This window comes from Acanthopagrus latus, chromosome 18, assembly GCF_904848185.1.
Source record: "Acanthopagrus latus isolate v.2019 chromosome 18, fAcaLat1.1, whole genome shotgun sequence".
NCBI lineage: Eukaryota > Metazoa > Chordata > Actinopteri > Spariformes > Sparidae > Acanthopagrus > Acanthopagrus latus.
The window spans coordinates 19,519,703-19,535,640 of NC_051056.1; the positions used below are offsets into that span (position 1 = coordinate 19,519,703).

Genomic DNA, 15,938 nt, shown 5'->3' on the forward strand with positions numbered 1-15,938 from the left:
AGTTCATGAGGTACCCCGGGGCAACTGAGAAATCTCCCCCAATCACCCTCTTTTATACTTGGGGTCAAGGTCACCAATGCCCTCCTGGACCAACCCCCTCGTCATGAGAGACTGTCATCTTACTATTCTCATTTTTGTCTGTCTTCCTTAAAGCCTACAAAGTGTCTCACCCAGGCCCTTATCTGTGACCTTGGGTAAGCTGTGGCTGCACCTGACGCTCCCTCACTCCAGCCTTCTTATTATGAAGGGAGCATCAAACCTTGGTCTTACATCAGGCTCAAATTCCCTGTTAACACAGAACTGCAATGTGTATTCTCAAATCAATTTATTTGCATGATAATGACCCTGTTTATATTTGCGACTACAGAAGCTCAGGTGTATAATTCCTCGAGTCATCTTCCTCTCTCTGTCCTCTCATTAGAGTCTGTTGCCCTCCACAGACTGTTCAATAAAGATAGATGCCCTAAAATATAAAAAATCATTCTGACATTACACTTGCAGCAACAAATAATAAAAGTCTAGAGAGGCAGAACGATTTATTAAAGGATTCTTAAGACATTAAGGGCTCTATAGATACTTTATATTAGGTATTCTATTCAAACAAGCATCATTTACACTCAATATCTAGTGAGCAGATTGTTTTAGTAAAGCCACATGAGCAGTAAAGCTCCTTGATTATCTTTTATTGATTAGTACTTTTCCTGACATTGATGGTTTCTTTGATATTCCATAACTGTGACTTGTAAAAAGAAATCCACACCAGTAACAACATGTCTGGCTCCTGTCTACATTGCACAGCTCTACACAGGTGCAGCAGTTATGAGCGGACAACAGTGTGTTTGTTCTTCCTCTCTGTGTTTATTGGCTGCTCACAATACAATTCTAAAGGAGCATACCACCATCTGCTGAGTGTGGATGCTGCACTTGTTCAGTCAGTGAATGCAACAACAGTAACCTCTGTGAAGCAGTAGAGGGAAACCTCACGTCTGATACTGGTGATGAATCTGGTATCAGCTGTCATTAAAGGAACAGTTCATGATCAAAATGTCAACATACAGGAAGCTTTCATGAACTGACTGATGTCACATGACTGACTGACAGGTTTTAAATACAGAACAAAGAAAAGCAACTAAATTAAAGCTTGATCAAAATAAATTTGACATTATTTAAATTATTACTCAATGACAGAATTAACATGTATTAGTAATTACGATCAGATGAGAAAAACACAAAATCATTATTCACATAATTAAATATTTTCAGACTCAAACATTTAAATCACATGTGAATATGCTCATGAAAGGTGAGTTTGGTCTTTTAGATGCCAAATCAACATTTTTAGAATATACAGCTAGAAAATTAAAACATTTAATCTTCAAAACATCAACTTTTCTCTTCTGAGAAAAATGTCAAGCATATGAAACAGACAGCTCCACTTGTGATCATAGAACCTGAGTTACAACACATAACCTTTGATCAATCAGAGCTTCCACAGTGACACAAATGATGAAAACACTCAGAGACTTATTATGGGAAGGTGTTTGTGAGCTGCTGAGAAGTGAATCTGAGAGGAATAAGAAGAGATTATAATTTAGACTCTAATCTGTTTTTACATCCATGAAGACTCGTGTCCAATCACAGCAGCTGAGAGGCGACACTGAGATGTTGGTTGAGAAAGTTAAAGTTCAGATGCAGAACTTCTAATTTCAACCATCACAACAGAGTTCTCATAGTTCATCTCTTCAGGGACGGCAGAGCCTTCAGCTTTCTCATATTTCTTCTTCTTCCAAACAAAATAGACGGTGATCCCACTAAATATAAGAATCACCACAGCTGCTCGCAAACCAAGTATGAGCAGGAACTGATCTGTTCCGAGACACAAAAATCACATGTCAATTTATTGCTGTGACAGGACAGAAGAGTTAGCTGAGTAACTGTTTAAATAGAGTGTGTGTGATGTTAGTGAGGAGTTTTGTGGATGTTATCGTGCAATTCTTCTTACCCTCAGTTTGCTCAGTGCAAAAGTGTTATTGGCTTCATGCACCCACTGTGATATATGCGTCGCATTGGAGATGCAGTCAATGGATAAAATGTAATATGATGTGATTATCAGTTATTTTTCATTATGTTCTCACTCACCACAGGTAGACATCATCTCGTCCTTGGAGACTCGACTGACGTTATTGCTGACTGAGCAGACCAGTTGTCCTGAGACGTCTTGTCTCAGAGTGATGGTGTTTCTGTCTTTATTTCCAGAGAGGAGCTGAGCGTCTGTCAGTGTGTGTCCATCCAGAGTCCAGCTGTACTGAGGACTGTCCCCTCCCTCAGAGGAGCAGGACACCCTCATCTCTCCCTGGGACAGACACTCAGGGACCAGCAGGACAGAGGACACAGGAGCTGAAGGAAACACACTCACATCACTTTAGATATTAACACAATCTTGGATATTCTCTACAGTTTCTATATTTCTATTCTAACAGACACATATACAGATATATGAAGAATATATAATAAATGTTCTTCAGTCAAAGCGTTTATGTTGATCAATGTTTCTTATTTCCTCAGTAAGCAAAGAAAGTTACTCACCTTGAATGTTCAGCTGTAGAATCTGAGAATCTAACACTCGTCCACTTGTCTCAAAGATTTTCAGAGTATATTCACCACCATCAGTCCTGCTCAGGTTATTGATCCTAAATGTTCCATCACTGGGAGTAAATGAGGATCTGGTTTCTAACAGATTAGTTATTAACTTATCATTTCTCCCTCTGAGTATTACTGTTTTGTTTTTGTTCCATTGGTATCTGTGTATTCCTGAGGCTCTGTCCATCAGCCGGAGGACCACAGTTCCTCCCAAAGCTCCATAACACTGAGTTCCATTTATTCTGCCATCACAGGAGGTTTCCACACCTGGACATTTTGAAACAGAAGTTGAATTAAAGTTAACAATTTTGATCATTTAACCTCCAAAAAATCATTAACAATGAGACACAGTCAGAACTACAGAAACAGTGAGGCTGCTGCAGCTCTCTGTCACAGGCCTGTGACCAGTGGTGGAATGTTACTAAGTACATTTACTAAAGTAGTCTAATCAAGTACAGTTGTGAGGTACAACATTCATTTTACAGATACAATAAGTTGTCACTTTTTTCAGATTAATATTTTACATAAACACATAATGCAACTATAATGTATTGACATTGATGAAACTAACCAACAGACTGTAATGACGATTTGATAAACTCAAACATGCCAACATTAAAATCACAATAACCCATAATAAATATAAATATATATTATACATGATGATATATATGAAATGAAACATTCTTACATTTGTATATTTGTTTTACAAATCACAATATAACACTTTCAATTATTAACCTTTCTACTATATTACAATGCACTGTCAATTTTAGAAATCTAGAAATGTTGATTTAATGATTAATTTCAACATTTGTATTTTAATGTCTATGTGTAAAACAGAAATAGTCTTTTAGTTTTACCCGCTCAGAACAAACTATGAATATATCTGTATCACATATGTTCATGAACATATTAAGTTGAGTCACTAAAGTACAGATTTTTCTGTCAAACATAGTTTTTTAAGCCTCTTTCAGTCACTATAAACTGTATGCAAATGTTTTTCAACACTGTGTAGTCTTTTGTATCTGGATTGTGTATTTCAGTATCAGTAAACGAAGGAAAAGAAAAAGAAAAGGGAAAAAAGCTGCTTGAATTTACAGTCTATAGTAATTTACTATGTAAGTAAAAGTTAAACACAAGCCTTCATTTAAAAATTACACCAGAGAGCTTTGATGTTGTTTCACTATCACAGATCTTTGACAGTCATTTTATGGTGAAAGAAAAAAAAAACATATTTAATCATATTAGTTTCATTTAAGTGTAACATGTGGGTCAATCTTTGAGCTGAAACACATCTGAAGATGATGTCCAACTGTACTTTTAGAACATATTTTATCCCACAGCTGCATGTAATGAAATAAAAATGTAAAATCAAATCTGGTTTATTTAACAGCAAACATGCCGATCTTAAACTGAGCAGCCTGAAATGTCTCAGAAAGACAGTATGAAGAAGAAAAAGAAGAAGATGATGATGAAGTTATCAGTTTAACATTAATAGGCATGAAAACTAAGTGTGTTGAAATAGTGCAGTTTGGTGATGATAGAGGAAGCTGACTTAATGTGATCAGTACTTTGTAAGTTATTGACACTTCAAGTCTCAGAAACAACAAGTCATCTGTGTGCACAGTTTATATTTCCTCTTATAAAACTAGATCTGTTGCCGTGACAGGAGAGTTAGTTTTCATGGGTCATCTCCTCAGGACGGAGCAGCAGTTTGATGAGTGAGTGGAGAGTTTAATGGACATTATGATGTGACTCTCCTTACCCTCGGTGGACGCCTCCGTTTCTGTGATCGTGGTCGGGGCTGTTGGTGGTTTAGTTGGTACAGTCAGCACTGTGGTGCCAGACTCCTTATCCTCAGTGGTGGAGGTACAGGCTGTTGTTGACTCAACACACAGGGTGTTATTGGCTTCAAACACCCACTGTGATATGTGCGTCCCATTGGAGATGCAGTCAACGAATATGAAACCTACAGAAAAGCAACAGATCATCACTGATGGACAGAGTTTCGGAATCAGTGTTGTAATTATAAGTATTTTTTATCATGTTCTCACTCACCACAGGTAGATATCGTTTTGTTCTGCGAGACGCTATTGACGTTATTGCTGACTGAGCAGACCAGTTGTCCTGAGACGTCTTGTCTCAGAGTGATGGTGTTACTGTCTTTATTTCCAGAGAGGAGCTGAGCGTCTGTCAGTGTGTGTCCATCCAGAGTCCAGCTGTACTGAGGACTGTCCCCTCCCTCAGAGGAGCAGGACACCCTCATCTCTCCCTGGGACAGACACTCAGAGACCAGCAGGACAGAGAACACAGGAGCTGAAGGAAACACACTCACATCACTTTAGATATCAACACAATCTTGGTTATTCTCTACAGTTTCTATAGATTCTAACAGTCACAGATACAGATATATGAAGAATATATAATTAATGTTGTTCAGTCAAAGTGTTTATGTTGATCAATTTTATGTATTTCCTCAATAAGCCAAAAAAGTTATTCACCTTGAATGTTCAGCTGTAGAATTTGAGGATCTAACACTCGTCCACTTGTATCATAGATTTTCAGAGTATATTCACCACCATCAGTCCTGCTCAGGTTACTGATCCTAAATGTTCCATCACTGGGAGTAAATGAGGATCTGGTTTCTAACAGATTAGTTTTTAACTTATCATTTCTCCCTCTGAGTATTACTGTTTTGTTTTTGACCCATTTGTATCTGTATATTCCTGAGGCTCTGTTCATCAGCCGGAGGACCACAGTTCCTCCCAAAGCTCCGTAACACTGAGTTCCATTTATTCTGCCATCACAGGAGGTTTCCACACCTGGACATTTTGAAACAGAAGTTAAATAAAGTTAACAATTATAATCCTATAACTTCCAAAAAAGATACAACAATGAGACACAGTCAGAACTACAGAAACAGTGAGGTTGCTGCAACTCTCAAAAAAAAAAAAAAACACTCTATAAGAATGTTGTTAATAACCCTTCCTACTAAATAAGGAACTGTAATGTGTTTTAAGAATCTAAAACTTTCATGTATTAATAAACTTTGATATTAATATTTTTATGTATTTTGTATCACACAGAAATAGTGTTTTGGTTTGAAATAATAAATTAAAATAATAGCTTGAATTTCCCGTCATACATGCATAGTACTCTTAATAACACTGGGGAAATATTTTATGTTGTTTCACTATCACAGAAAATTGGCAGTCAAACAAAGATCAAAGCTGATAAGAAAAAATGTGATCACATTTATTCAGTTGATGTGTAACTCGTGGGTCAGTGTTTGAGCTGCAACACATCTGAAGATGGTGTCAAACAACTTTTAGGGGCACCGCTTAGCTCGGTTGGTAGCATGCGTGACCCATGTGCCGAGGCGCTGCAGTGGACCAGGTTGGACTCCCAGCCTGGGTTCCTTTGCTGCGTGTCACTCCCCCTCTCTTACCCTGTTTCCTGTCACACTCTTCAGCTATCCCATCAATAAAGCCAGAAAAGGCCAAATTTTTTTTTTTTTTTTAAAACTACTTTTAGAACATATTCCATCTCACAACTGCAAAAGATGTGTCAAATCAAAAACTTTGTGGAAATTCAAATGTTTTTGTGCAGTACAGCCATGAACAAATATATAACAGTAAAACATCTAAAAAGAACCTTTATATGTTGAAGGAATTATAGTTCTGGTGTAACGACATGATGTCTCTGTGATACAGATTCAGATTCAGCATTAGCTTCATAACTCAGTCAGTCTTTTCTACATACGGCATTTGAGTGTGTATAAAATAAAGCAGCTGTCATCAGGAACATCAAATTAAAAAGTTCAACATCTCACCATGAGAGACTCCGAGCAGCATCAGCAACAGTCCAATCACAGCCTCCATGTCTCCTCAGTGTTCAGCCTCTGTTGATCCAGTCAGCAGCTTCCACACAAACCTCTCTACTTTATTTAACAGCAAACATGCAGATGTTAAACTGACCAGCCTGAAATGTCTTCTCATAGAGATCAGCATCGGATAAGAAGGTGTGAACACTCTGCTCAAACAGGATGTTGTTAAAATAGAAGAGTGTGGAGGTGAAAGAGGAAGCTGAGTTAATGTAGTCAGTACTTAAAGAGTTATGAATAGTAAAAGCCCCAGAAACAAAATGTCATCTGCTTGACAAGTTGATTTCTCCTAATATGAAAGTGTTCCTCAGTTGCAGACATCTTGTTGTGACATTTGAGCTTTACACAATAATGAACTGAAGGAAAAAGTAAAACAAGTCAACTTTATTCATCTAATTTTGACATCACAGCAAAGATGAATGCAGTTTGAATTTACTTGATGGAACATCAATAAACATGTTTCTGTTATGTTGCTTTAAATTTTCACCTTGACGTTAAAAAGTTTTAATGACTATAAAGATTTTAGACGTGTGTGTTGAATCAAACCCTCCTAGACATAAGTATCATTTTGTAGTGTTACACTGCACATAATCAGATTGAATCCACATTAACTCAAAAAATGGGATGAACCATTTCTGCCATCGTGAAGTAGTTTAAGGCCGACAGGTGATATTTCCAACCTCTGGAGGTTTGTTTGCGCTTATATGAAAACATGTTTGTAGACAGTTCAGCACAGTCAAGTCTCAGTATCATCAGGACTGTATTAATCTTTTTTGACAGCCAAACCTCAAACATCATCCTCAGACATCACAGTGATGCTTCCTGTGTTAATCACAAGATGGTAAAGGAAACCAGCCAAGTGATCGTATGAGTTCCTCATGTATGTTGGGAGCAGTATGATGTTGATGTAGACACTATGATCCAAATGTTATTATAAGTTGTTCAACTTGTAAGAAGTGTTGGTTAATGTAATTGTTGCTTTGAGTGATGTTTGATGTGTCTTTTAATGTGTAACAAGGAATTAGATTCTTCAACACAACTCATTACTTCAGTTCCTCATTTATAACAGAAATACATGTTAAATATGGACGATGACACTTAAAGATCACTGAACTATTAAAAGAGTTCTGACGTTGCAAAGGCAGCATTAAAATCTCAATATCTAGAGAGGCAGACCGTTTTATTACAGCTGTAGGATTACTTTTATTGATAAAAATATACAAGTAGGCTTATTTTACAGTTAATATCCACTGAGGAGGGTTGTTTTAATAAAGCATGTCCACTCGAACAGCTCTTTTATGATTTTCTACTGATTTTTACCTCTGAAATGCTGACGTGTTCTCAACAGAGTTTTACTTAGTACAGTGATCCATTGACAACAGTAACCTCTGTGAAACAGTAGAGGGAAACCTCACACCTGATACTGATGGTGAGTCTGGTGTCAGTGTCATTAAAGGAACAGTTCATGATCAAAATGTCAACATACAGGAAGCTTTCATGAACTGACTGATGTCACAGGACAGACAGACAGGTTTTAAATACAGAACAAAGACAAGCAACTAAATTACAGCTACATTAAAATAAACTTGACATTATTTACATTATTACTCAAAGACAGAATTAACATATATTTGTAATTATGAATAGGCTGAGAAAAATACAAAATCATCATTCACATAACTAAACCTTTAAATCACATGTGTGAATGTGCTCATAAAATGACAGTTTGATCTTTTAGATGCCAAATCAACATTTTCAGAATAGACAGACTAAAAAGTCAAACAATTTATCTCCATAAACATCAACTTTTCACTTCTGAGAAAAATATCATGCTGTATGAAACATAAAAGTCAGACAGCTCCACTTGTGATCATAGAACCTGAGTTACAACACATAACCTTTGTTCAATCAGAGCTTCCACAGTGACACAAATGAAGTAAACACCCAGAGACTTATTATGGGAAGGTGTTTGTGTGCTGCTGAGAAGTGAATCTGAAAGGAATAAGAAGAGATTATAATTTTGACTCTAATCTGTTTTTACATCCATGAAGACTCGTGTCCAATCACAGCAGCTGAGAGGCGACACTGAGATGTTGGTTGAGAAAGTTAAAGTTCAGATGCAGAACTTCTCATTTCAACCATCACAACAGAGTTCTCATAGTTCATCTCTTCAGGGACGGCAGAGCCTTCAGCTTTCTCATATTTCTTCTTCCTCCAAACAAAATAGACGGCGATCCCGATCAAAATAAGAACCACCACAACTGTTCGCAGACCACAGATGAGCAGGGACTGATCTGTTCAGATAAAGAGACACAAAAATCAGGAGTGGATTTAGACTTAAGCTTTGATTAGTGAGTGAAGGGTATAATGGACATCATGATGTTACTCTTCTTACCCACAGTGGACGCCTCTGTTACTGTGATCGAGGTCGGGGCTGTTGTTGGATCAGTACACTGGGTTTGGCTGGTTACAAGCACTCTCTGTGATACGTGCATCCCATTGGATAAGCTGCAGTCAGTGAATCTGAAGCCTACAGAAAAGAAATAGATCGATAACTGATGTCAGCTAATCTTCAGCATCATAATCATCAAACTGTTTTCCGCTCATCTTCTCACTCACCACATGACGACATCCGACTGACGTTATTGCTGACTGAGCAGACCAGTTGTCCTGAGACGTCTTGTCTCAGAGTGATGGTGTTACTGTCTTTATTTCCAGAGAGGAGCTGAGCGTCTGTCAGTGTGTGTCCATCCAGAGTCCAGCTGTACTGAGGACTGCCCCCTCCCTCAGAGGAGCAGGACACCCTCATCTCTCCCTGGGACAGACACTCAGAGACCAGCAGGACAGAGGACACAGGAGCTGAAGGAAACACACTCACATCACTTTAGATATCAACACAATATTGGTCATTCTTTGCAGTGTCTGATACAGAACAGACACAGATGCAAATATTTAAAGAATATATCATTAATGTTGTTCAGTCAAAGTGTTTACGTTGATCAATTTTATGTATTTCCTCAATAAGCAAAAAAAAGTTATTCACCTTGAATGTTCAGCTGTAGAATCTGAGGATCTAACACTCGTCCACTTGTATCATAGATTATCAGAGTATATTCACCACCATCAGTCCTGCTCAGGTTACTGATCCTAAATGTTCCATCACTGGGAGTAAATGAGGATCTGGTTTCTAACAGATTAGTTATTAACTTATCATTTCTCCCTCTGAGCATTACTGTTTTGTTTTTGACCCATGTGTATCTGTATATTCCTGAGGCTCTGTCCATCAGCCGGAGGACCACAGTTCCTCCCAAAGCTCCATAACACTGAGTTCCATTTATTCTGCCATCACAGGAGGTTTCCACACCTGGACATTTTGAAACAGTAGTTAAACAAAGTCAACAATTATGATCCTATAACTTCCAAAAAAAATACAACAATGAGACACAGTCAGAACTACAGAAACAGTGAGGCTGCTGCAGCTCTCAAAAATAAAACACTCTGTAAGAATGTTGTTAATAACCCTTCCTACTAAATAAGGAACTGTAATGTGTTTTAAGAATCTAAACCTTTCATGTATTAATAAACTTTGATATTAATATTTCACTGCATTTTATATCAAAAAGAAATAGTGTTTTTGTTTTATATCCTCAAACCAAACTATGAATATATATGTACATTTGTATATATGTTTTTGTTTTAAAAATAAGAATAAAAAAAAAGAAGAAGTCGGAAATAACAGCTTGAATGTCCCATCATACATGCATAGTAATCTTAATAACACTGGGGAAATATTTCATGTTGTTTCACTATCACAGAAAATTGGCAGTCAAACAAAGATCAAAGCTGATAAAAACATATTTAATCATATTAATCTTACTGATGTGTAACTCGTGGGTCAGAGTTTGAGCTGCTACACATCTGAATATGATGTCAAACTGTGCTATTAGAACATATTCCATCTCACAACTGCAAAAAATGTGTCAATCAAAAACTTTGTGGAAATTCAAACGTTTTTGTGCAGTACAGCCATGAATAAATATATGACAGCAAAACATCTAAGAAGAACCTTTATATTTGAAGGACTTATAGTTCTGGTGTAACAACATGAAGTCACTGTGATTGAGATTCAGATTCACCATTTGCCTCATAACTCAATCAATCTTTTCTACATACAACATTTGAGTGTGTATAAAATAAAGCAGCTTTCATCAGGAACGTCAAATTAAAAAGTTCAACATCTCACCATGAGAGACTCCGAGCAGCATCAGCAACAGTCCAATCACAGCCTCCATGTCTCCTCAGTGTTCAGCCTCTGTTGATCCAGTCAGCAGCTTCCACACAAACCTCTCTACTTTATTTAACAGCAAACATGCAGATGTTGAACTGAGCAGCCTGAAACATCTTCTCATAGTGATCGACTTCAGTAAAGAGTGTGTGAAACTCCTGAATAAGCAGAGTGTTGTTAAAATAGTACAGTCTGGCAGTGAAAGAGGAAGCTGAGTTAATGTCTTCAGCACAAAGTTATGAAATCTAAAACTCTCAGAAACAAGATGTCAAGTTGATTTCTCCTCATATCAAAGTGTTCTCTGTTGCAGACATCTTGTTGTGTGCTTTGAGCTCTGCACAATAATGAACTCACTGAAAGATGAATGCAGGTTGAATTTACTTGATGTAACATGTCTCTGTCATTTTGCTTGAACTTTTCACTTTAAGGTTACACAGTTTTTTAAAAAAATCTTAGACATGTGTGCTGGATCAAAAACTCTGCACTTTGAAAAACTGTATTATTTTAGTGTTTCACTGCATCAACTTTATCTAATCTAATATCAACATAACCACACTGTGCTGTTGGCCCACAGCGGTCTGGAGCTATTTCTCTGTAATGTTCTGGGTTTGAAGCTCAGGTGTATAATTCCTCACATCATCTTCCTCTCTCTGTCCTCTCATTAGAGTCTGTCACCCTCCACCGACCACTGTTCAATAAAGATAGATGCCCTAAGATATAAAAATCATTCTGACTTTACACTTGCAGCAATTCTTCTTAAGACATTAACAGCTCTATAGATACTTTATATTAAGCATTCTACATACAAACATCATTTACACTCCATATCTAGTGAGTGGATTGTTTTAGTAAAGTCACATTAGCAGTAAAAGCTCCTTGATTATCTTTTATTGATTAGTACTTTCCTGACGTTGATGGTTTATTTGATATTCCATAACTGTGATAAGACTTTTCTTTCCCCTTGTGTTATGTTCTTCTTGTAAAAAGAAATCCACACCAGTAACAACATGTCTGGCTCCTGTCTACAATGTGCAGCTCTACACAGGTGCAGCAGTTACGACCATGACAACATTGTGTTTGTTCTTCCTCTCTGTGGAAGCTTTCATGAACTGACTGATGTCACATCACTGACTGACAAGTTTTGAAGACAGAACAAAGAAAAGCATCTAAATTAAAGCTTGATTAAAATAAATTTGACATTATTTAAATTATTACTCAATGACATAATTAACATATATTTGTAATTATGATCAGATGAGAAAAACGCAAAATCATTATTCACATAATTAAATATTTTCAGACTCAAACATTTAAATCACGTGTGAATATGCTCATACAATGACAGTTTGGTCTTTTAGATGCCAAATCAACATTTTTAGATTATACAGCTAGAAAATTAAAACATTTTATCTCCAAAACACCAACGTTTGTCTTTGAAGAAAAACATCACACATGTATGAAACATAAAAGTCAGACAGCTCCACTTGTGATCATAGAACCTGAGTCACAACACATAACCTTTGTTCAATCAGAGCTTCCACAGTGACACAAATGAAGTAAACACTCAGAGACTTATTATGGGAAGGTGTTTGTGAGCTGCTGAGAAGTGAATCTGAGAGGAATAAGAAGAGATTATAATTTAGACTCTAATCTGTTTTTACGTCCATGAAGACTCGTGTCCAATCACAGCAGCTGAGAGGCGACACTGAGATGTTGGTTGAGAAAGTTAAAGTTCAGATGCAGAACTTCTAATTTCAACCATCATAACAGAGTTCTCATAGTTCATCTCTTCAGGGACGGCAGAGCCTTCAGCTTTCTTGTATTTCTTCTTCTTCCAAACAAAATAGACGGTGATCCCGATCAAAATAAGAACCACCACAACTGTTCGCAGACCACAGATGAGCAGGGACTGATCTGTTCAGATAAAGAGACACAAAAATCAGGAGTGGATTTTGACTTAGGTACCATGGGTACTGGGACATCATGATGTTACTCTTCTTACCCACAGTGGACGCCTCTGTTACTGTGATCGAGGTCGGGGCTGTTGTTGGATCAGTACACTGGGTTTGGCTGGTTACAAGCACTCTCTGTGATACGTGCATCCCTTTGGATAAGCTGCAGTCAGTGAATCTGAAGCCTACAGAAAAGAAATAGATCGATAACTGATGTCAGCTAATCTTCAGCGTCATAATCATCAAACTGTTTTCTGCTCATCTTCTCACTCACCACATGTAGAAATCTGACTGACGTTATTGCTGACTGAGCAGACCAGTTGTCCTGAGACATTTTGTCTCAGAGTGATGGTGTTACTGTCTTTATTTCCAGAGAGGAGCTGAGCGTCTGTCAGTGTGTGTCCATCCAGAGTCCAGCTGTACTGAGGACTGTCCCCTCCCTCAGAGGAGCAGGACACCCTCATCTCTCCCTGGGACAGACACTCAGAGACCAGCAGGACAGAGGACACAGGAGCTGAAGGAAACACACTCACATCACTTTAGATATCAACACGATCTTGGTTATTCTGTACAGTTTCTAGTACAGAACAGACACAGATACAAATATATGTAGAGTGTGAACATGACAAGTAAAAAAGTTATTTACATTGAAAGGTCAATTGTAGAGTTCGAGGCTTAGAGCCAAATGCATCAAGAAGTCTTAGAGTATATTGACCACCATCAGTCCCGATTAGATCGTTGATCCGAAATGTTCCGTCACTGGGAGTAAATGAGGATCTGTTTTCTAACAGATTATAGACAATCATATTCTTTGTCCCTTGCATTATCAGTCTTGTTTCGTTTGACCATGCATATCTAAATACTTCTGAGGCGCTGTCCATCAGCCGCAGGACCACAGTTCCTCCCAAAGCTCCATAACACTGAGCTCCATCCTGCCTGCCATCACAGTAGGTTTCCACGCCTGGGAAATTGAAAACAAGTTGAAAAAAGTTAACAATGTTGATGGTTTGATTGCTACAAAATGAATGACAACATGCCATTAACAAATATATCATCCTGGTAGTCTGTATAAAATGTTTTTGCAAACCACAGATAAGTCCAAGGTTGACTTTTGTACCAGACGTGGCATATCAAGTTCACATTAAATGTTTATTAGCAGACTTTCACGGCAGGAGTTGGAGTGGAAAGAGGAGGCAGTATTGGAGCCACAGACATTCCCAGGAGTGTTTGTAGTGACCAAAACCATCCATGGGAAATCATACAGCCTCCATCCGTGATCGTGGCGACCAAAACAGGTATTTTAGGGTAAACCATGGTGTTTTCCTCACCCTAACCAAGTGGATTTTGTGGCCTAAACTGAAGCACAGACATAAGTTTCAACATAAAGCAACTTTAAGTTTCAAGTTAGCCGTAGTTTGCACAATCTTTGTTTACATTAATTCACTGACCAGATGATCTGCAAAAAAACACTGGACATTTACAGATATGGAACTGCATTGCAAAAACACCACGTGGCAGCCATGGCAGCCATTTTATTTTCTACCATAACAAAATGATGTATTCTGCATCATGTTTCCTGGACTAAACATGATAATATAGAAAAGCTGATGTCTACCCCTATGTTTTGATGGTTCAGGATTAAAATCATACCATACACTTCATCATAACGTGTTCAGGGTTAGGGTTAGCAGTTAACAGAAAGAAGAAGGAAATTAGATAGTTCAGGTGATGTGTCAAAAAAACCTTTCAATCTGGCGTGGCAGCCATGATGGTCATTTTTACTTTCTGCCAAACTATGTATTTTGAATCATATCTCCCGTGCAAAACATCCTAACACAGAAATGTTATATCTACTCCTAATGTTTTGATGCTCAGTGATTACAATGATACCATACGCTACATCATAACTTGTTCAGATTAACACTTAACAGTGATTAGAGGCATGCAGTGTGAAGATAAACTAGAGACCACCTTGTGATGCAAACACACTGGCCACGACACCCACTACCGTATTGACCCATGAGTGCTCAGTAGTCATAACTAAATTATCACACGAGTATACACTGATCAAGGGTCGTATCACTCCCATCTTCAACCTCGACCTTCATTTTGATCTCAACTACACACCTGCAGAATTTCATGATTGCATCTTTGACAGCTACAGTGCTGTAACTGACAAAATGTGTTCACAGAGAGACAGACATATCACCTTAAAGCAGTGGTGGGCTGTCTCTGCTGGCCTAAACACTATCAGAATCACTGACTTATGTTTAAATATATTTTTTCTTCCATGACTATGTATTAAATGGCTCATAGCTTTTCTCTTGGTTGCGCTGCTTCCACTAGTATGTTTATGTTAAAGATTTTATCCAATCATATTTCAGCCGTCATGTGTTGCCAGGGTCAAAGAAATCTGCCTTGATGGCTCCAGAATCGATAGTGCTGGTGTCTGTAGCTTAAAGTAAGTGCCAATGAAACTGTTGCTTTAACCAATCAGATTTCGAGTTGGCAACATCGAGGCCATTTTCACGTGCTTTGATTGGATGGTCACAAGGCGTGCTTGCTCAGTGCTCAGTCACGCAAGACCTATCTTAACTAGCGAGCTGTGATTGATAGCTGTCGTTGAAAATGGCAACAGGTGGAGATGATATTGATACAGCAGGTCTGATAGGCATGGTTCGCAATTGCCTTAAAGGATTTCTTAGGGAATAGAATTTGCCTCTGTATTGGACAAATAATTTGTGATAAAGTAATGATAAACATTAAACATATATATACACACTTGTTGCATAGTTGTATATTGCAAAAATAATGTTTGGCCTTATCAAAATCCCACAGCACACCTGGACACCAATGAGAACGACTGCACCTTAAAAAGCTTTTAGGTTTTTTGTCAGTAGTAAAGATTTACGTCAGCCAATTGAAGAGATACATTTCTATTGGAACACTTTTGGTCCCACAGCTAAGTAAAATGTGACGGATTAAAAAGTTCAGCAACTCACCATGAGAGACTCCGAGCAGCATCAGCAACAGTCCAGTAACGGCCTCCATGTCTCCGCAGTGTTCAACCTCTGTTGATCCAGTCAGCTGCTCTTAAGCTGAGCTGTCTGAAGGGTCTCAGAAAAAGAGGAAGGAGAAGAAAAAGAAGAAGAAGAAGAAGAAGGTGAAGTAATCA

At 38.0% G+C, this 15,938-nt stretch overlaps 1 protein-coding gene across 3 annotated transcripts; it reads right to left on the bottom strand.

Moving 5' to 3' along the window:
• Positions 1-146: 146 nt before the first annotated feature.
• On the bottom strand, positions 147-15,909 carry LOC119008150. Of its 3 annotated transcripts, none has more exons than XM_037078253.1 (11): positions 15,766-15,909; positions 13,410-13,724; positions 13,038-13,277; positions 12,818-12,948; positions 10,770-12,725; positions 9,570-9,890; positions 4,702-4,959; positions 4,409-4,612; positions 2,587-2,907; positions 2,140-2,397; positions 148-1,866 (listed from the first exon to the last, which is right to left on the bottom strand). In XM_037078253.1, exons 5-11 carry the CDS (start codon positions 10,816-10,818, stop codon positions 1,679-1,681), a joined length of 1,599 nt encoding a protein of 532 aa, XP_036934148.1. In that variant the 5' UTR covers positions 10,819-12,725; positions 12,818-12,948; positions 13,038-13,277; positions 13,410-13,724; positions 15,766-15,909; the 3' UTR covers positions 148-1,678. The 3 variants fall into 3 exon arrangements, with proteins under 3 accessions (XP_036934150.1, XP_036934148.1, XP_036934147.1); XM_037078252.1 differs by having other exon boundaries at positions 12,814-12,948; XM_037078255.1 differs by lacking the exons at positions 9,570-9,890; positions 10,770-12,725; positions 12,818-12,948; ... (1 more) ...; positions 13,410-13,724; positions 15,766-15,909 and adding exons at positions 5,145-5,465; positions 6,476-6,613 and having other exon boundaries at positions 147-1,866.
• Between the last annotated feature and the right edge of the window lie 29 nt (positions 15,910-15,938).

What these genes read in the sequence shown, in the direction of transcription:
- LOC119008150 (XM_037078255.1), bottom strand. Translation starts at nt 6,524, where the DNA reads ATGGAGGCTGTGATTGGACTGTTGCTGATGCTGCTCGGAGTCTCTCAT. An exon ending in AACGGAGGCGTCCACCGAGG is followed by an intron (nt 2,908 to 4,408) that starts GTAAGGAGAGTC and finishes CAAAATGTCCAG; the next exon opens with GTGTGGAAACCTCCTGTGAT. An exon ending in CGAGATGATGTCTACCTGTG is followed by an intron (nt 1,867 to 2,139) that starts GTGAGTGAGAAC and finishes GTCTCGGAACAG; the next exon opens with ATCAGTTCCTGCTCATACTT.